The sequence below is a fragment of the Mauremys mutica genome, chromosome 7 (genome assembly GCF_020497125.1).
Source record: "Mauremys mutica isolate MM-2020 ecotype Southern chromosome 7, ASM2049712v1, whole genome shotgun sequence".
NCBI classification, from domain to species: domain Eukaryota; kingdom Metazoa; phylum Chordata; order Testudines; family Geoemydidae; genus Mauremys; species Mauremys mutica.
In genome coordinates, this window is record NC_059078.1 from 4,747,275 (window position 1) to 4,769,367 (window position 22,093).

Consider the following 22,093-nt stretch of genomic DNA (forward strand, 5'->3'; position numbering starts at 1 on the left):
AAGATGATCAGAAAAGGCAATTTCATGCCATGCACCCAGTACTTTCCTTTTTCAATTTAACATCCAAAACTGCTTTCGAAGCTACCCCGGCGCTGACAAGCATGCTGAGCCTCAGCCATTGAAAGCAACAAGAGTAATTACAACCCTGAGGAAGGCTTCAGGCTGCCATTCCCGTTTCCATGGAAATAAACACTGAATCACCGCAAACAGAGTATGGTGCTAAAAGGATTGGAACTAGTGATTATTTTAAAAGCACATCAACCAAGGTGTGTGGGATCTTTTTTTTTTTTAAACACAATAGACTCAGCAATAGTAAGGACTTGTGTGACTTTAAGCAACAGAGACAGAGAGAGGAAATCAAGCTCATGGTTGTGAAGGTGCTAGCTGGACAGCTGTGCAGACTGAAGTCCTCCATTTATCCTGTTCTCTGCCTGTGATGCACAGTAGTTTAGTCTTCTGAGCATAGGTGCCAACTTTGTGGGTGCTCCAGGGCTGGAGCACTCATGGAAAAAAAACAGTGGGTACTTAGCACCCTCCGGCAACCAGCTCCCCTCTCCCCTTCCTCTCCAGAAACTCCCATCCACTGGTGGCCCAGCGATCAACTCCTCACTGTCCCTACCAACATCTCCCGCCCGCCATGACCAGCTGTTTCGCAACATTCAGGAGGCACTGGGGGGGACAGGGAGGAGTGGGAACAGGGCGCACTTGGAGAAAGGGGCAGAACTGAGCAGGAAGAGGCAGGGTGGGGTGGGGGTAGGAAGAGGTGGCGCAGGGGTGGGGGTTTGGGGGAAGGAGGTGGGGCCAGGGGCGTAGTGGGGTGTTGAGCAACCTCGGGGCCCAGAGGAAGCCAGTGTCTGTGCTCCTGAGGGTTGCAATACTTTGGTCTAATTCTGGTTGTTGGCTTGGTGAGTGAGGGCTGGGTTAGTAGCCTGTGATCCCTAAACAACCATAATCCTCCATTTTCCCGGATAACTTTACAAAAAAAGATGGGGTCAGTCTGGATGATCAGGTGGTCCCTTCTGACCTGAAACTCTATTCACAGATCAAGTTTTCCTGTCTTGCCTCCTGAATATTCTGGATGGAACATATCTAGGGTTTTTCACAGTCAGTTCAAAACTTGGCCTCCCTGAGGAGAGTGGGCCAACAGGCCAGTCTCTGTCAGTGCCAAGGACGGTGCTGGTTTTTGTGAGTTGAATATTTTTCCACTGGGTACTGGACTGAGACAAATCTCGTTTCAGAGGGGTCACTAAACAGGCCATTAATGTTCAAAACGATTACACCTGCAGAGTTCAAGTTTGTAATGTGTACACTTAAAAATCATTCCTTTTATGTAAAAAAAAAAAAGTATTTTTGATAGGTTAATTTTAGAGAGTTCTTCCAAAAATGTTAATTCTTTCTTCTTCAGTGCAATAAAGCTCTTGCTGAACTGCTGTGGTGCATCACGGGAGATGTAGTCCAGCCAAGCCGCCTGGCTCAGAGGAGAAAGGGGGCACAAAACAGCCAAACTACAACTCCCCCATGCCATACGGTTGCTCAGGGGGACAAAAATTAATGCTGAATCAAGCCAAAATAAAATATTTTAATTGGAAGAGGCTACTTAAGTGTTTGTTTTGACATTTCTGAATTTAAATTTTTTTGGGACTTTCTGTTCCAAGAATTTTATTTTTATATTATAATATAATATAATATAATATAGGCTTTTTATCCTGATTCGTGATGAAAACAAATGTCAGAAATACCTGAATTTGCCATGGGATGAAAAGCCATGGGATTTTAGGCCAGCTCTAGTCATCAGGACTCGAGCTCAAGACCTTCAGATCTAAAAAACACAGGCTCCTAGCACTTGAGCTAAAGGAATAACTCCATTAGCTGATAGCAGTAGTAAGCTTTTATCGAGCCACTAGATAGGGATGCACCTCATTGTGTTTGTGATATATATACTGTATACACATACTTACATTCTACAGAGTTATTTTACCTAACACTGAGGTTGACAGGATAGAACGTGAAAGAACACTACCCAGGGCATGTTCTAGTATGTAATACTCAGCGAGTAAGGGATATAGGCTCTACTCTTTGTTTTAAATTTCATGTCTACTGGAATTATAACACTGGTATTTTAGAGAAATGTATATGCCATGCTTGGGGCCTGCAAAGAAAAATATTTGATAAGCTTTTTAATCATACATTTAGAAAATTAATTCATGAAACCAATTTCAGCCACAGTCAGTAATGGGTGATAAGAACCATACCAATGTATTGCTTTTTCTGTAGTAGGAAAAACGGAAGAATGCAGGTGATTACAGGTAACTGGAGTCCAGATTCAGGATAAAAAGTTTAATCTAAGAGAAGTAATTTGCAATAACCTGTCACTTCTCAGTCCACTTCACATTTATTGATTTTCTTGGACCTTCAATACGTAAATGAGGTAGATAAATATATCCCCATTTTACAGATGGGGAAACTGAAGCAGAGGTTAACACAACCTGATGTTCAGAAACGCCAAGGACACAATTATAACGGAAGTCAATGCGAACTGTGAGTTATCAGTGCCTCTGAAAAAAATCAGACTGTCAGGGCCACATTTTCAAAACAGCTCAGTCTCCAACTGGAGCAGCACAAAGGCGGTTAAACTCTGTTGAAAATCTGGCCCTAACTAACTTCTCCAAGGTTACAGAGGAATTTTAAGGTAGAACCAAGAATTCAGCCCAAGTCTCCTGGCTCCGAGTTCTGGGCCTGACACACAAGACCATCCCTTCCTCTCAAACACTACAGGTATCAACAACATCTGTCTCGCATGTATATAGGTACGTACACACACACACACACACACACACACACACACACACAATTCTTCAATAGGAGCCCAGATGCTTTATTCTTAGACTGTCACAAGTGGAGTAAACCATCTCTGCTGGAAAGTAGGTGAATATGCAAAACTATTAGACTCTGTGCACTATTTGAAAATTTTGTGTCAGAAAGTTGTTAGACAAATCCATCATCATCTCACTGTAATGTAATTTCATCTCTTTGTTTCCTCAAAACCTTTCCAACCACATCAATCTCGTTTGTTTTGGTTATATGTGCAGACTTCACGGCATCGCTTCCATTACATTACGAATACTCCTATAATACTGCTTAGGGATATAGTATTAAAAATAAAAAGTCTCTTTAGAAATAATCCCTCCTTTACATAAAAATAGCCTCCAGAAGTGAATACAAAATACACTCTCCATGACGTAATTAATCGCAGGTCACAGTAAGGCAGCAGGGAAATCCACAGTGAAAACACACTTTTAGAGGCATATGTAAGCTGCTGAAGTTCCTACCTTGCTCCGAACAGAATCTACACTTGCTAGGTCAAATCCAGACCCTATTGAAGTCAGTGGGAATGTTGACATTGACTTCACTGGGGCCAGGATTCCACCCACCCTATTTGGTCCAGTCTTATCCCCTGGCTGGGATTTCCTCTCTCGTTAAACAGCAACTAAAGCACAAACCCGCATCTACATTTCCTCCCAAAGCTTGGCTGTGTCTACGTTTTCTCTGCAGAGGCTTCCTTCCCCCAAGTCCTAGTTCCTTCTGAGTAGGGTGACCAGACAGCAAGTGTGAAAAATCTGGACAGGGGATGGGGGGGGTAATAGGAGCCCATATTAAAAAAGCTCCAAATATTGGGATTGTCCCTATAAAATCAGGACATCTGGACACCCTACTTCTGAGTAAAGAGCCACGTCCACTTCCCTTATATCCAGGTGGAGCTAAAGAGAGACACATTCAGCATGAATTAATCAGCGTCTCCTCCCAGAGTTCCAACATGGAGTGGATCAACTCTGCCACATTGCCTCCGTGTAGCTGAAAGTGCCCATTGGGGTTAACCTGTTTTAGGCCCAAATATTTAGGCCTCATTCACAGGATCCTCCCTCCAAGGGCTCTCGGCACTGTAGCAGGGCAGGGGTGGCGGTGGGAGGGAGCGAGAGTTGGCGTTTTGGGGGCATGACTAGTAGGTTCAGACACACCGGGACTCCGCAAGGGCAACACTGGGTTGGAGAGAAACAACACGCTGCATCCGCTACAGCCCCCTTGGTGCCCTGCAACAATCAGCCACAGCCCAGCCGGCGCCGATGTGAAGCAAGTGACAGGGTTACCTCAGAGCAAAGACACTGGCTCCAGCTTTCAGGCTCAGTTAGAAAGATCAGTCGGGTTCCCTCAACAAGCGTGTTGCCAGGGCCCCAGCCAATGTTTGCTTCAGAGAAAAACAACTAGGCAAGTCTTTTTAAATAACTCTTCACCGCCAACATGTTCTTGGGTTGCTGTAACATTAGGCTTCTTATGTACATGTGAAGCACAAAGGAAAAACAACATACAACATACAATATTGTTAACTAAAAGGCACTCACTAAGGATCGTGCCTGAGATTTACCTTCCTTTTGTTTCAGGATTAAATAGGCTAAGCCTTCCGCCCTGACTGAGAGGCCAGTTTCTGACAGAGCACCCTTTAAATGGGATGGTCTGAAAATTTTATTTAAAAATTGTTCTAAAAAAATGGTTTATTTTGTGGATTTTCCTGCTCTCCCACTGATGTTTATAAGGGCCTTTCTACAAAGGGAAAAATGATAAATGGGTGTGGAGGGCATGTGGACATAGGGCCAGATCTGATTGCAGGACTGGGACTTACATGATTATAGAGGGGACTATAAAAAGGGCTTTCAAAAGGCACAAAGGAAACACATCCAGGAGAAAAAGTGTGCTTACTTCAGTCCTACACTTCAGTTACAGTAACATTAGATCTGGGAACATCAGCAGGTACATTATAATTGCCAGACTAGACCATGGTCTATCTAATTCAGTATCCCATTTCTGACAGAGGCCAGCACCAAATGCTGCAGAAGAAGGAACAAGAAATCTTGCAGAGGTGGAATAATATGCTCCCCACATTAGATCTCTTCCCAATCCCTAGTAGTCAGAGATTGTCTTAAAACCTGAAGCATGAGGTTTAATATACCTTCCAAAATTTGTTAGCATTAAATTATAACAATTCTATGGATTACTTCACTATCCAGAGATGTCCTATCCTTTCATGAATCTCGTGAAGTTTTTGGCCTCAATAGCATCTTGGGAGAATGAATTACACAGTCCAATTACACACTGTGTGGAAAGAAGTATTTCCTTTTATGAGTTTTGAATTTGCCACCTTTCAATGTTACCAAACGTCCCTCCTGCTCCTGTGCTAGGAGTCAGGCACAAGGTTTTCAGACAGGAATGCAATTTTCAAGGTGAGAATGTCCCTTAAGACTCCAGTGTTTGCATTGTATGGACAAGTGGATTTATTCCTGCCTCAGGATTTTTTTCTACAGTACGTATGTTGCAGTCTATACATTTAGATGCAATGGGAATCACAAAGGGATATACTCTGAGGGATGTAATGTCAGCTCACTTAACTACCATTCATATCATTGCAAGCTCTGTGCATGAATCAAAGGGAGAATATACTTCTAAGTGCTCAAAAACCTGAACATTTCCATTGAAAACCATGTCATTTTGCATAAGCAAAAAAAAGGATCAATACTATAGACAGAAGCAAGAATTTATATAGCGCATTTCTTAGATTAGCATTAGTAGCTACCACTTGACATACTTTACCAGCAAAAGAAAGCCTGAAATGGATTTCCAAACCCCCCTGAAATGGGGTCAGGGAAGGCCGCATGATCTAGCACAGGGGTGGGCAAACTACAGCCCACAAGCAGGATCCAGCCCCTCAGGGCTTTGGCGCTGGCCCATGGGATTGCCACCCCGTGGCAGAGCAGGCTGCGCACCGCTCAGGGAAGTGGCCGGTACCATGTCCCTATGGCCCCTGGGGGAGAGGGGACAGAGGGCTCCGTGTGCTGCCTTTGCCTGGGGGTACCTCCCCCGCAGCTCCCATTGGCCAGGAACGGGGAGCCGCAGCCAGTGGGAGCTTCGAGGGAGGTACCCACAGGCAAGGGCAGCACGCGGAGCCCTCTGCCCCCTCTCCCACAGGGGCTGCAGGAACGTGGTGTCGTCCGCTTCCTGGAGTGGCGCAGGCCCCGGGCCGGGGCCGGGGCCAGCAGGGAGCCTTCCCTGGCCCCGGTGTGCGCCGTTGCCACCCTGGAGTCGCTCCAGGTAAGCCACGCCAGGACAAACCCACCCCCCGAACCCCTCCTGCACCCCACCCCCAACTGCCTGCCCTGAGCCCCCTGCCGCACTCTGTCCTGCACCCCAACCCCCTGCCCCGAGCCCCCTCCCGCACTCCGCACCCCTCCCTGCACCACTGCCCTGAATCACCTCCCAGACTATGCACCCCCTCCTGCACCCCAACCCTCTTCCCTGAGCCCCCTCGTACACTCCACACCCCTCCTCTGCCCCAACCCCTTGCCCTGAGCCCCTTCCTGAACACCACACCCCCTCCCACACCCCAACCCCCTACCCCAGCCTTACATTCATGGCCCTGCATGCAATTTCCCCGCCTCGATGTGGCCCTTGGTCCAAAAAGTTTGCCCACCTCTGATCTAGCAGCTAATGTTGGACTAGAAACTCAGAGGACTGGGTTCTATCCCTGGACCTGCCTTTGTGTTTGCTGACTCTTAGGAAATCATTTAACCACCAGGGGACTCAGTTTCTTCCTCCTTAACATGGAGGCAGTTATACTTAACCACCCTTCTAGAGCACATCAAGATGGTCAGATGAAAGGTTTGAGCAAAGTGCAAAATATGATTATTACACACCTCTAGCTAGGAAAGAAAGGAGAGCAGTAAAACAGGGCCGATTTGTCAACATGGAAATTATTTCCTTGGCTCGGTCCTGGATACATCTGAGGCAATATCTGTTTTTGTAATGAGGCTCTTGGCACCGATTTCCTGATGCATTAGGACTCTGTTCCAAGAGCGCTGGACACACTGGCACCAACTTGTTAATGCTCAGATCTAATTCTACAGGCTGATCTCCATAATGCATTTTGTCAGGGTGGATACTAAAAGATCTTACGGAGTAGTCTCTAAGTCTGCAGCATATAGTTCATGGGGATGCCACTATACCAGCCACAAAAATCATCTAAAACAATATCATAAGCAGATCTGATCAGCTTTTCTAAGCATGATGGATTGAATCATTCACTGCATTAGTTGTCTGCAGTGTTGCTGTCGTCAAGCTGGTCCCAAGATATTAGACACACAAGGTAGGGGACGTAGAAGAAAAGCTTGGCGTTAGCTCAAAAACTTCTCTCTCTCTCACCCACAGAAGTTAGTCCGATAAAAGATATTACTTCGCCTACCTTGTCTCTCTAACTGCATTAGTGGCAGTATACTGAGAGTTCTGAAAAGAATAATGAAATTCAGAAAGCCAATCAGGGGAATAAATAGTTTTCTAATACCAGTCCCTATGCATCAGATAAGTTCAAGTCAAAATAGCTTCTGAGTATATCGCACGTTACTTAAACCACACGCGAAAACTACATTGTCACCTCTATTTTCAACAGTAAGATGTAGCTTTATTTAGCTTGATCAGTTACAGAGCAAAGCCTGTAACTGTGGTGGCATTATAGCTACCAAACCTTTCTGCCACAGTTTTTCAGAGAGAGTCAGATTCTGCTGTGGCATTTTAGAGCAGCATCCACTATAGACACCTGCATGATTAATGATGCACACATGCGCAATGCGAGCCTTTAGTGCTCTCATGTGAAGGTTACTATTTTTTCAGCACATCCAGAGAAATGCCAGTCAAATGAGGCAGGCATACACATTTTAAACATTTTTATTTACTGCACATTCATATATCAACAATTAAACTATTTGTATACTGTTTTATTCATAGGAAACAGCCAATAGATATGTCAATCAGGTTACTTAGAGAAAGATTAAAGTTGTACTTCCAGTTAACTTTGATGAGACAAGAGAGTCTAACCATGCTAATCTAACTCATTAGTGTGTATCAGTTTCAATCACAGTCAGAGTTTGGTACATCTTTGCTAGGAAACAAATGTTCAATGCTCAGACAGACTATGGGTCCTATCACGGTGAAAATAGTCATTTTCTGCCATTTTCTGGAGCATTTTCTGCTCCTTGAGACAACCTCAAGACTAATCAGAAAACCACACATCATTTGTGCCATTTTTTAAACTGCTGAGGCAGACACCGACACGTCCTACAGTCTGGATAGAGCAGGATGGTGCAGTTTGTGGTCAGAAGCACTTCAGCACACAAAGGAAATCTGCCAAGTCTTATTGGGTTACAGATTTACGGCCCTGTGGTCATGGGACTGCAGAGTACACCCTGAACCAGGATATGCTTTGGGTTGCCTTGCCCCTGCCCATTTGCTACTTAAGTCCTTCTTCGGTAGAGTCTCTGCCAAGAAGCCATGTTATTAGCCAGAGCTGTAATGCCGATCAGATCCTTTTTCATTGTCACACATTTCTCACTCTTGCTCTCTCTCTTTTTTTAAAATGACTGAGATGAAAAAGGGGGGGAAAGGAGAGAATTAATTTAGTCAGGAGGGGAAAACATGGCACAGCAAATAACCCCCGACTTGAAAATGGAAATGCCAAGAATCGCAATTGAGGACCGGGGAATGGACGACAGAACTGGCTCCAGTGATCATCTGAACTAGGAGAACAGAAAGTGGTGCAAAATTCATCCTTACTGGGCACAAATTACCAAAACGAGGGGAGAAAGTGATAAAAACATTTTGTTCTCCATACAGTGGGGAGGCCAAGATCTCAGTCTTCCTTGGAAATAGCTTGGAGGGTATTTTTACTCTGTAGTGAATGTCCTCCTGGTCCCCGTTGCAGTCTGCATTCAGAGGATCCCTAAATATTCCATCTAAGACTAAGTCTCTGCTGCCAAGAAGACGGGGGAATCAGGAGATGAGTAATATGCATTAGCTGTCCGGTTGTACAATCCTAGCAGAGACGAGGCACCTGTAGTGTTTATCACGAGGCAGATAGGTGAGGACAGCACTGTACTTTGCCCATGGTTGACCTCAGCTAGTTACCTCGTGATAAACACTACAGGTGCCTTGTCTCCACTAGGATTGTACAGGAGGATAGGGAACCTGAGTTAGTTATCCTGCAGGAAAAACTCACCTCTTTTAGCAGTGAAGACAAAGCGGTAGTTAATCAAAGCAGACAAAGGAGATGCAATTACAAGTTGGATGGACCACAGCAAAGCTGCAAACAATGGTCAGTGAACCTCAAACGGTTCATCGATTCCAAAGCCAGAAGGGAGCGCTGTGATCATGTAGTCTGGCCTCTGGCAGAACACAGGCCAGAGACCTGCCCCAAAATCATTCCTAGAGCAAATTCTCACACAGGGGAACAAAGAGCTGCCTGAGCTCAAATTTAAAGCCTACGAGCATGATCTCCTTCCAATTCCATTTGTATCTCCTCTTATCTCACCTCCCTCCATACCCCACCATGCATTCCCACCCCCTCTTCACCACCCACTGTCCCTTTACATGCAGGCAGAGGGACTGAGAAAGGGGGAAGAATGGAGTGGAAGCCCAGAGACCCTTACCTGCCCAGACAGTGGTACCACAAGCAGCAAGGGTTAGGTAGTAAATCCTGTCTCCCTTAACTCATGGAGTGGTCCCACTGGGGTCAGGCATGAGTGAGAGCAGTAGGATTTGGTTATTGCTTAGCCTTATTAGCTTCACAACAGTGCACAGGTCACAGACAATCCAGTACAATCTCAACACGCAAGTTTGTGTAAAATGTTCACCCCTTGTGCATCTGAAATTCAAATACTAATATGATTTCCTACAGGATACACTGACGTGTGCTCCCCCTCTATACTGGCAAGCTGGCAGTATAAAGGCAAAGATAATGACAGCAAAATCGTGCATGAGATACCATCAAAGACTAGATCCTCCGAGATGGGGAGGGACCCTTACCTGACAGGCATTGTAAAGCAGCTGATGTTCAAATTTCTTGATTCCCAAGATGTTCTGGAACATTTCGTACAGCTGTTCCTTGCTGAGGATCAGCTCCGAGGCAGCACTGGCAGTCATCCTGGCCTGCTGTTTGCGTGGATCCTCTTCGCCGCGGTAAATAGCATCGAATTTTGCCATCCAAGAGCTGAGAACCGTTTCCTTGCTGAGGCCGTCGATCTCAGGCAGGCTGCGCACCCTCTTCTCAATGTGCTTCTTGAAAACTTCTCGGGAGTCATTTGCAGAACAACCCCCGCTCTGCACCATCCGGGCCACGCGATCGCTTTTCAGAAACACCTGCAAGGAGAGAGAGAGGCCAGGGGGGAAAAAAAGTGACTCCATTTTGCAGTCACCAATTACTGTAAAGCATCATTAAAACCCGGTTTGTCTATATGAAGCTCTGCAGGCCCCGAAGCTAACTTATTTATACACTACTTTCCAATTCCCCATGCAGCAGTCAAGCCTGCTAGACTAGAAAGGTCACGTTTGGACTTTGAGATGTAACAAAGCCAGACTACTAAGCAAAAGCATTTTGATGTAATCAGGACTTCACCTCATGTCATAGTCACGTTGCGCCAAATACATAAATACCGCTCAGGATGCAGGAGCGTATTTTAGTTCTAGCTACTATTATGACAAAAGAGCTATTGTGCACCTACCGTCCTTCAACCAAATTTTGCTGTCAGTGTAAACCTGGACTAAGTCCATTGAAATCAGTGGAGTTAGGCTGTTTACATCAGTCTAACGAGTTGCCAGTCATCTGACACTCCACAATAAGAGCAGCGGTTTAGAGCTGCTCAGGAGTTTGGAATGTTAGAGCAATGCTGAGAGGTGGGGTAGATCAGTTGGCAGGTGAAACAGTCAAAACGTGCAGGATAAAATTTTTCTGCTGCATGACTCTGAAATGTATCACTTGGCTAGATCCTGGCGATACAGGGCCAGATCCTTCAGCTGGTGTAAAAAAAAAAAAAAAAAAAAAAAGTCCATGGAGCAATGCTGATCTGCACTAGCTGGTCCACATGGGGTTTGTGTGTGCATGTGCACTGCCACACCTTTGCGTTCTCCCTTGACTTCTGTGTGGTTACTCTGGGATAACACTGATGGAAGAAGCTGCCTTAAAATCTTAATATGATCCTTGCTATTTAGCTCCTTTAACCAGTAAGTATTTAAATGTAATTTTAAATACATGGCAATAACCTGGCAACTAAGAGAGAAGCATTATAGGGCTGGAACGCTGCTGGGATACAACAGAGCTCCTGCACCCTGATCCTTCCATCCATTAATACAATCTCAGCATGCAAGCTGGGCACCAAACTCCCCTTCCTAGCCCTAGCCCCAGCCCAGAAAGGCCTCCACAGATTGCACAGAGCAGGCAACCGAGAACTGTTGCAACAATTTTTTAATTAAAATATATGACTCTAGAGACAGGACACTACTTCAGAGCTGGCCACTTGGTTGAATCCATAGCACTAGGTAAGGGCTAGCAACCTATCTGTAACTGTTTCACATCTCTCATGGTTCACAGTGGGCTTCGCTTTATCTGTCTGTACGAGCATGCAGAGGGCAGGCAATAAAGATGAAAAGTGTTTGGTGCTGTGACAGCCACTACATTAAAAATATCTCTTCACACTTTTCCATTCCTAGGCACGCCCTGTCAGCACTGACCCCTTCCCCACAGAGATGGGAGAGATTAAAGGATGAAGGAAAAGAATCCATCCAGGAGAGATAATTGCTCACACAGATCCCTCCCTTGGGGAAAAACAATACATCTCCATCTTCGAAGGTGTGTGAGGTGATGGCATTCACCCTAGAGAGCGGTGGTTGAACTGAAAATTGCTGGAAGCTTTGAGATCTCACTAACAGATGACAGAGCTGGAATGGACAGCTCTGAAATCTCCATAGTGTTAGTCTGAGTTCCAGCCTCGGTCCCTGAAGTTGGCTGTAGTCCCATATCCGGCATGACAAAGTTCTGTTCAACACTCTTTCCAGGCTCTCACTGGTTCAGGTTTTTAAATGGCTGCCGATTGTAATGATACAAGTTTACTTGCAGTATGTTATTCAGCCACTCTCTTGCGCAGCTAACAAGTGAGTATTCCCCAATAAAGAGGGGAGACAAAACTGCAACTCAAGCGGGGTGGAAGTCTGTAGGTGTAGATTCTATAATAAACCCAACATGGTTTAAGACAGACTTTGATTCCATACATCATGACATCAACTTATCCTTCTGTCTGAAGGGAGTGGCAGATGCCCACAGTAGGCTATTGAACTGAAGCAGACCTCAGCAGACTGTCCTGCTGAGATAGCAAGAGAGACAGGATTCTGCATGTAGGAGATGAACTATTTATGTGAAGGTAGTTGTGCTTCAAGAATGCCCTCTCAAATTGGCAAAAGAGTCTCCAGAAGCTCTCATATGCTGAGATTTTATCCCTCCTACTTAGACCATAAGCAACATTGCAGTAGCGTGGTCAAACCCAGAGGGGAAACACAGCAAAAGATGTAGGGAAAGCTTCTGATCTTTGTAAACCAGTGGCTATCTCAGAGACATCTCATATCATCAAAATAAATTAAAATAAAAAAGTAGCATATTCTACAGCCATAGTCTGAAAAGGGCAAATTCATTCCTGCTGTAACTCCATGGGCAGCATGTGACTCCTCCGTTTGGGGAGATGGCGCGGCGCATCTGGACCGGGACCCTGCTCCGAAACCCGCCCCCACTCAGCCTCCTGCCCCAGAAGCCCTGCCCCTGCTCCGCCCAACCCCTTTCCACCCCCTCCCAGAGGCCAGCTGAGCCATCCGGCCGCGCATGTGCCTCTTTGCCCCCCACCCCCAGACCCACTCCCCACCCACCTGCCCTTCGGCTGCCCGCTCACACTTACCATAAGGCAGGAGAAGAGGATTAGGCTGGTGGGGAGGCTTGGCTTCCCCCGGCCTTATACCCACCACCTACGTGTCACTCCATTGAACCAGAGGCCGTTACACCCGGGGTGCATTTTGATTCAGCCTCGTGAGTCTCATGTTGTACAGAGATTATTGCCCAGCACAAGATACGCGGGGGCCGGGGGGTAAGATAAAAAGAGCGGACCAGATATTAGGTGAGAATATTCTCCCTGCTCCAAGAAAGGGTCAAGACAACGCAGGCCCGTGGAGAGCAGGAAATGCCGCGTGAGCAGCAATGTAGGGGACACGGGGAAAGAGTGACTCCTTTACGCCTTCCCAAATGAGAGCGGTGCCATGGCTGCCTGGAAAGTACAAACGGTTGTTTTATTCATGAAGCAGAGGATGACAGGAGTACAGCACAGTGGAGGAAGCTGTGCGGGCGGGGTGGGGGTGGGGTAGCTATGAGCTCTCAATAATTAAAGACCTCAGGGATGACCCGAGGACACGGCAGGTTTTTACACCACTGCACAGTGTTTCAAGCGTGGCATTCAGAGCATCCCCAGCCGTTTGACGGGCTTATGTTCTCAGATGCATCTGTCAGGGAAGGGGGATGGGCTTTAGTCCATAAAGAGCATGGTGCTTGTCACGGGTGTGCAAGTGCTGGGGAGAGAGAGGCAGAGAGCCTGCTCCCTCCCTACACACATGCTGAGGCCTGACTCGGATCCCAGAGTTACTCAAGTCCAGGGCACACTCAAACCCTTCTCCAGTTTTGCCTTTTTCAGCTGGGTAACGTCAGCAGCAGGCTGAAAGGGGACTTGGAAATTCATCCTCTGGTGTTCCTGAAATGGCACTGATTCTGCCCTGGAAGTTCACCAGCGACTACTTCGACTTTTACTTATACAGCCTGTCTGTGAACGGTCAGAGCGTTTATCTAGCGGTGAGTCAGCTAAGGGCAGGGCCGGTGCAGACGTGCAGTGTGACCTTCTCCTCGCTGGTGAAATGAGGTTATATTTATTGCTCATTCCAATTAACACAGTGACAGTTTTTAGGCAACCCTCAGAGCCAGGGGAACTAAATGCCACTTAGAAAAAGCAGCATTTCAAGAGCTTTGGCCAGCACAGATTTGTGATCAGCTGGTCCAGGCAGGAGGTAATCCATAAATGACACTGGGGTTGGAGGTGCTGGACATCAGAAAACGATGAACGCAGCAAGTGAGGCAGAGAAGGGAATTGGGGAGATACGAAGAGATGCTGACACAATTGCAACGGAAAATTGGTTTGTCATGAAGACTGTGCATCTTTCTTTGGAAAATAAGCCATGTACTCAGAGGGTTCTGGGATGTCCAGTATGAATATGGCAGGCTGAGAAAGAATTACCGTTGCAAAGTTCTAATGGGTGTATGTGTGTCAGTGTTTATTAAAAGAAAACCAAACACCTCTTTCACTATGCAAGTCAGCTATTCCTATTTTCATGTCCATCGACAAAGCCTAGGCCTTATATGGATCAGTTATAACTCTCAGTCTCCCTGGCAGCTACTGAGTAGATAAAGGGAAGTAGCAGAAATGAGATGAAGGTTTTCAGCTAGTTAATACATTAAATGTCATGAGTATTCAAACAGTGTTACAAAACACCCATTAAATCAATTTCTGTGTAAAATGGCCATTTATAGTATGACTTACATCCAGGCTTTTTCAGTTTTATGATTAACAATGGAAAAAGGTAATGGGTGTAAGTGCAGATGTAATCAGGTACCTGCATGTCTAAATGGCAGCAGCTGTGCCTGGTCAGCATTACCGGGTCAGAACTACATGGTGTCCAGGTAACAGGCAGGCCAGAAGGGCTCACACCTGTTCATGGAGAAGTGTTTTTATTAAGAGGATACAGAAGTGTGATGCATTTGAAGCAAGTCCCGTTTGCCAGTTGCACATGTGTAATCCCAGTGACTGCTGTGGGAGTGGCAGCATGAGCTGGGTGATTAGGCTTCAGTCCTTTGTTCCATTGCAGGATCCTTGCAAGGAAAACTCACTTTCTAACTGACGTTTTATAACTCGTATCATTTTCTTCGACTGAAAACATTTTGAACAAAGAATCTTGTGAACAGGAGAAAGGCAAGAAAGTCTTGCATGCTATGTTCAAAAAGTCTGATCTCTACTCTACCGAGTATCTATGCTAAGGAGGGCTGAGCAGGGTGTGGCCAGGTTGTAGAAAGCCGGTCAGCTAAAAGGTACTGGCTCCCTGCACTGCTGTTTGTGGAAGTCTGCTTGTCCCAGTGGCGTTTGCAATATTTCTACAGCATTACAGCTGTTTTGCAACTCCCTCGGCGCAGCCTGCGCCGTTCACTAGACTTTTCATCTGATGGCAGTGCTGTAGAGATTAGCATAAATCAATCTGGTATAGTAGGAAAAAAAACCCTCTTTCTTCATAAAATTATTGCTCACACATGCCCAAGTCGAATGACGGAAGAGACCATCGCCACTTCCATGCAACCAGAACAAGGATATCAAACAGCCTGCGGGCTCCCCACATTTAATCTGTTCCCCTTTCATTCTCCCATGACAGAATTTTGGTAAGGGGACAAAATGCAGAGAACAGAGTAAGCTGCATGTTAACACTGCACAGGAATGTTCAGAGGAATCTTTCAAACCTGGAATACTGATTACGTCCTGTGCTGGGATTGTCAGTGATAAAGTTTCCAGACTGACTAAAAAAGAAGTTTCCCCCACACCCAAAGCAAATCCTGTGATTCTTCAGGCTATCCAACCACGGTGTTGGGTATATGGATTTCTAATGCATAAATATAAACTGAAGGACATTCAAGAGAAATGATTGTGGGAAATAGGCAGCAATACGGAATAGTCTCTAGCTAAAAATATACAAAAAGAACAGTGGATTAGTCAGCTGGTCTGATTTATCCACCATCCCCCTCTCTCTATTGAAAACCACCTCGTTTGTGTTTGTCATAAACAAGCTCCTCACCCTGCTCCTTAATAAAGGACTAGAAAGAAGCAGGACAACAGTTCACTTGTCCTGCAATCTTGTTACTCTGCTGTGCCGCCTTCCCTTTATATTAAGGGTATGTCTGCACGGCAGTTGGGAGGTGTGACTGCACCTTTGATCTAGCTTTGAACCAATAGCAGTGAAGCCATGGCAGCATGAGATGTGTACACACCCAGGATCATGTGTGGCTAGGGCTAGATAGCTTGTGAATGTCTACACAAGCTGCAGTCACACCTCCTGGTTGCTGTGTATACATACCCTACATTTCCAATGGACAAACATCTGCTTCCCCAAGGGAGCCAACCCCACATTGTTCATTTGGAGATGGCTTAGTCTGGGTGCAATGTTTAACTGCAGTTCGTAGAGAGCTATAAAGACACCAAGAGAAGATGCAGTGGAGGAGCTCGAGAGGTAGAAAGAACCACATGGCAGAGGGCTTGTGCTTGGCACATGCTGCTATGGAAGAGGTGTTAACGGCCTGTCAATCAGCTGTTGCAGGCAAAGGTGATCACAACCTCCTTGAAAGACATGCCTGCATTACGCACTCAATTGATGCTCCTTGCATAGTAACAATAGCTGCAGTCAAAGGTGAGCAAGCAGCACATGGTGCCATTGGGCCAGGCAATGCTGCCCAGAGAAGTGCGTGGAGCTAACCAAAAGGGCAACACCTCCTCCTGGAGCACCCCACGGTGCAGGGAGCCTGCCTGCTGCATCACCCCGTCAGAAGATTCTTCAACATGTGCCTCCCTAGATCTGCTGGTATGTGGGAGGGGGAAGGGATAGCTCAGTGGTTTGAGCATTGGCCTACTAAACCCAGGGCTGTGAGCTCAATCCTTGAGGAGGCCACTTAGGGATCTGGGGCAAAAATTGGTCCTGCTTGTGAAGGCAGGGGGCTGGACTTGACAACCTTTCAAGGTCCCTTCCAGTTCTAGGAGATTGGTATATCTCCAATTATTACCTTTTATTACCAGAGGAGGCAGACTGGGACCATTTCTTCATACCTCCCTTTGGGTGGCTTGCACCCTAAGGTGTGCGGGCAAGGGACATGGCCATGGTCCCCGATCTGGAGGCACATAGTAGAGGGAGCAAAGGGCTTTCCTCCCAACTTACTGGTACCTGGCCTTACCCTCGGGGCACATTGGATATTAAAGCACCAACCCTTGAATCCAGGAGGGGGGATGGTGCTTAATGGTTTTTGGGGTCTATACTTTCCAACTCCCTGCTAAGAGCCAGGCACACGAGCCAGGAACCAAACACAATCAGGGAAGCAGCGTGGTCCAGTGGACTGAAACTCAGACATAGGGTCTATTCCCAGCTCTGATACTGGATGACCACAGACAATTCACTGCTCCTCTGTGCTTCAGTTTCCCCGTTGGTAAAACAGGGAGGCAGTGCCATAGGAACTGCTAGTTATTGTCCCTGGTGTAAACTCCAAACACAGATTTCCATTTAAAGGCTACGGAAAGGTAAAAGGAACAGACACAGTGGGCATTCAGTGCGTTGAGAAAGGCGGTCTGTTTCAAGGTAGCTATGACATTGCTTTTGAGTTCAGTTTGGGTCAGATGCAGAGTACCCTGATGATGTCATAGCCATGGGAAAAGCACACACAGCCATGTTACAGTTTCTCTGGCTCTTCCATAAAAGTTACAGCCTTTTTTCCCATTGCTCAAAGTCTCCAGACTGCCCTTGAGCATAAACAGCAGTTACATTTTTAATTAATTTTCAGATTTTTATTGCGAGGCGGTGAGCATAGTTTGGCATTTGAAGTAACACAGAACTCAGGTGCGCTGTTTCACTGAGGAATGTAAAAAAAATCTACCCCCCCCTCTTTTTTTTTAAATTTAGGGCACTCTCGCCTTATATACAATAATCTTCCTATTGGACCTTGACAACAGTGAGTTTGGATACAAGCTGAATTGATGGGAATCTAGTCCCTTTGAGGTACAATTCACACTTGGAGTTGCAGCTAGCAAGAGATGTTAAGAGTAACAAGAAGGGTTTCTTCAGGTATGTTAGCAACAAGAAGAAAGTGAAGGAAAGTGTGAGCCCCTTACTGAATGAGAGAGGCAACCTACTGACAGATGATGTGGAAAAAGCTAATGTACTCAATGCTTTTTTTGCCTGTGTCTTCATGAACAAGGTCAGCTCCCAGACTGCTGCACTGAGCAGCACAGCATGGGGAGGTGGTGACCAGCCCTCTGTGGAGAAAGAAGGGGTTCGGGACAATTTAGAAAAGCTGGATGAGCACAAATCCATGGGGCCGGATGTGCTGCATCCAAGGGTGCTAAAGGAGTTGGCGGATGTGATTGCAGAGCCATTGGCCATTATGTTTGAAAACTCATGGCGATCGGCGGAGGTCCCGGATGACTGAAAAAGGATAATGTAGAGCCCATCTTTAAAAAAGGGAAGGAGGAGGATCCGGGGAACTACAGGCCAGTCAGCCTCACCTCAGTCCCTGGAAAAATCATGGAGCAGGTCCTCAAGGAATCAATTCTGAAGCACTTAGAGGAGAGGAAAGTGATCAGGAACAGTCAGCGTGAATTCATCAAGGGCAAATCATGCCTGACTAACCTAATTGCCTTCTATGAGGAAATAACTGGGTCTGTGGATGAGGGGAAAGCAGTGGATGTGTTATTCCTTGACTTTAGCAAAGCTTTTGATATGGTCTCCCACAGTATTTTTGCCAGCAAGTTAAAGACATATGGGCTGGATGAATGGACTATAAGTTGGATAGAAAGCTGGCTAGATCGTCAGGCTCAACGGGTAGTGATCAATGGCAGCTGGTATCAAGCCGAGTGCCCCAACGGTCGGTCCTGGGGCTGGTTTTGTTTAATATCTTCATTAATGATCTGGAGGATGGCGTGGACTGCACTCTCGGCAAGTTTGCAGATGACACTAAACTGGGAGGAGTGGTAGATATGCTGGAGGGTAGGGATAGGATACAGAGGGACCTAGACAAATTAGAGGATTGGGCCAAAAGAAACCTGATGAGGTTCAACAAGACAAGTGCAGAGTTCTGCACTTAGGACGAAAGAATCCCATGCACTGCTACAGACTAGGGACCGAATGGCTAGGCAGCAGTGCTGCAGAAAAGAACCTACGGGTTACAGTGGACAAGAAGCTGGATATGAGTCGACAGTGTGCTCTTGTTGCCAAGAAGGCTAATGGCATTTTGGGCTGTATAAGTAGGGGCATTGCCAGCAGATCGAGGGATGTGATCATCCTCCTCTATTTGACATTGGTGAGGCCTCATCTGGAGTACTGTGTCCAGTTTTGGGCCCCACACTACAAGAAGGATGTGGAAAAATTGGAAAGAGTCCAGCGGAGGGCAACACAAATGATTAGGGGGCTGGAGCACATGACTTATGAGGAGAGGCTGAGGTAACTGGGATTGTTTAGTCTGCAGAAGAGAAGAATGAGGGGGGATTTGATAGCTGCTTTCAACTACCTGAAAGGGAGTTCCAAAGAGGATGGATCTAGACTGTTCTCAGTGGTACCAGATGACAGAACAAGGACTAATGGTCTCAAGTTGCAGTGGGGAAGGTTTACGTTGGATATTAGGAAAAACTTTTTCACTAGAAGGGTGGTGAAGCACTGGAATGGGTTACCTAGGGAGGTGGTGGAATCTCCTTCTGTAGAAGTTTTTAAGACCCAGCTTGACAAAGCCCTGGCTGGGATGATTTAGTTGGGGTTGGTCCTGCTTTGAGCAGGGGGTTGGACTAGATACCTCCTGAGGTCCCTTCCAACCCTTGTATTCTATGATTCTACTATGATCCAGATCTTCAAAGGATTGTGGCTCAATACCTCTGAAGATGTGGGTCTAGATGTCTTTTTCAGACGTCATGAAATACAGGCTAGTTTTGTATATTAAGAAGGTGCCTGCCAACTTTCAAACAAAGAATATCCCAGACAGCCAGTTTATTTTAGGATCCAGTTCCAAGGCAACCTGAATATTAAGAATGCATTTTGTACACTTCTGACAAATTCCATTGTATTCCAGTCTGGGGCTTACCAAGTCACATTACGGTGTGGAAACTACATTCAAAGGTTTGAATCTTATTTTCTGCTGTACTCTCTGAGGCCCTGTTAACAAAAATATAGCAAGCAGATTTGACAGTGAATTGAAAGTGACATGCATCATTCGATTAGAATTCTTCCTTACATGGTTCATAAGTTTTGAATGTAGCCTTCATAAATTCTTTACTATCAGTGAGTTTTGTGTTGCTCAATTAGCTATTTGATAAACACATCCTGCATTTAAAGGACTGACCTGTGTGCTGGATATCCCCGCACTAGTTTCCTCACTCCCAGTCAATGCTTCACAGCTCCTACTTGCCATGAGATTAGCCTTCTGCAAATCTTGACCAAACCATGAGTAAAGCGGAGTAAAAAAATTGAAATTTGTACCTCACAGGCAATTTTTCTATTTCAACCTTTGTTTTCACCCTAATTTGGGATGAAAACAAAAACTAAAGTATTGAAATTTTTTGCATAACAAAATTCTGAAAAATTGCAGCTTGGAGATGTTGAAACATTTTGTTTCAAGTCAGTTTGACATTCAACTGCATCTACCCCAGGTGTCAGAGAGGTGCTTGCCTGGCAGACTGGTATGCGGCAATAACCCAAGAGGTCTGGGCATCATTGCATTAACCCTACCTGAAAGGGGTACCAGTGATCAGATTTGGGGAGGGGTGTGTGGAAAACCTATTTCCTAGGTACACTTCTCATCTGCCCTGTTAGTCAGGATGGCCAGAGGGAGGAACTGCCTTCCTTTGTAGGGACAATAGACAGCGAATTACCTGCATGAACAAGGGGTTTTTTGTACAGAAGGTTAAAGCCTGCAGTACCAGAGCACAGCAATAGATTATGTGAAATGTAGTAGATGTCCATGACTGGTTCTTTGCTCTCACTTTAGCAGTATGGCCGCATCAGTGGAACCCATGTGGGTGCCTATCTGCAAAGGAACAAAGGGGTTTCAGTTCTGTAGGTTTTGTTCAAGTGTTTGCTGGAAGTTAAATTATTAGAGGCTAAAAAAATACATTTTTACATAGGGCACAAGTACGGTAGATTCCACTTAATAGCAGCCTCAATATTAACAATTTCCAGTTAATAGCAACATTTTGCCGGGAACCAATCCTGCCCATTGACTTTAATGGGAAAGGGATTCAGATATTGGCAACTGCAAGCCACTTACTGAAAAGTTGTTTTGGAAGAAAAGCCCAAGGTGCAGGCATATTTGCACAGATGCCATCAGGGAAGGAAGTGCCTTCCCTGGCTGCAGCCCTGCAAACCTGCCTGCAGCTAGTGCTCGGCTTGTCCCAGTGCTTCCTTCTAGGGCTGCAGCTCCACAAACCTGCCTGCACACAGGGACACAGGAGTTGCAGGCGGGGGAGGAAGCTGTGGGAAGAGCAGTAGCAAGGACAAGGGATGATGCAGTCCGGATTCCAGAGCTGCATGGTATTTCTCCTGCGCTCTCTGGGGCTGCAGCCAGGGAAGGAAGTGCTGGGACGTGCTGAGCCCTGACCCCAGAGAGTGCAGGGAGAGGTACCATACAGCTCCATTGGCCCCAGCTCTCTGCAGAAAGCTCAAACATCCAGACTGCAGTCACCTCCCCGATGCTGTCCTGCCAGCAGGCAGGTTTGCATGGCTGCAGGGAGGAGAGGCATATCCCAGGGCTTCTTCCCCCAGCTGCAGCCTCACAAGTCTGCCTTCTCCTTATCAGCAACTGCAGGATAATGGCAACCTTTTGCTGGCAAATGAGGAGCTGCTAATAAGCAAAATCTACTGTATGCAGAAGCTGGTCAGAACAAGATTTCAACAAAGAAGTGGAGAGAAACTGCAAATAACTTCACAGCATCTTTCCCCCTTCATTTCCCCCCCAGCTGGGTTTAAATAGTCTGTTTTTTCCCCTCACAGTCAGTCCCATCTAAGTAAATCAGTTAAGCGTGTCTTAAATCTCACTGCCATCTTGGAAACATTCTCTCCAAGAGCACGTGTTCGATGAAGCAGTGATAAACTGGCAATCCCCTTTTGGATGAGGTATGAAAATTACTCTCTGCTTCCTACCTGCCTAGAGAAAAGAGACAAGCTGGGACCATTAGAGCAATTCAGCAAAGCTAAACCAGCGATGAATTATGTGTTTTCCCGCACAACGGCAGTTGCTGCCCTTTGCTATCATGCATGAGAGTTTAAATTCTCTTCAAGGTTTTACCACTGAATTTTTCTCCACTCCCACAGTTTACAAACCATTCTAGATCTTCACCTTTTATGGTGAATAGCTCGGAGA

The 22,093-nt window shown here is 46.1% G+C and overlaps 1 protein-coding gene across 5 annotated transcripts in view; it reads right to left on the reverse strand.

Moving 5' to 3' along the window:
• The window catches only part of CADPS (calcium dependent secretion activator), a 356,811-nt gene that overhangs the window by 245,407 nt on the left and 89,311 nt on the right, over nucleotides 1-22,093 (reverse strand). For 3 of the 5 annotated variants that reach the window (XM_045025308.1, XM_045025307.1, XM_045025312.1), the window contains one exon: nucleotides 9,898-10,230. In XM_045025308.1, the coding sequence (XP_044881243.1) occupies nucleotides 9,898-10,230 (333 nt within the window). Of the gene's footprint in view, nucleotides 1-9,897; nucleotides 10,231-19,819; nucleotides 19,891-20,606; nucleotides 20,762-22,093 lie in introns of those variants that run through there. The other 2 variants (XM_045025309.1, XM_045025310.1) reach the window with 2 other exon arrangements.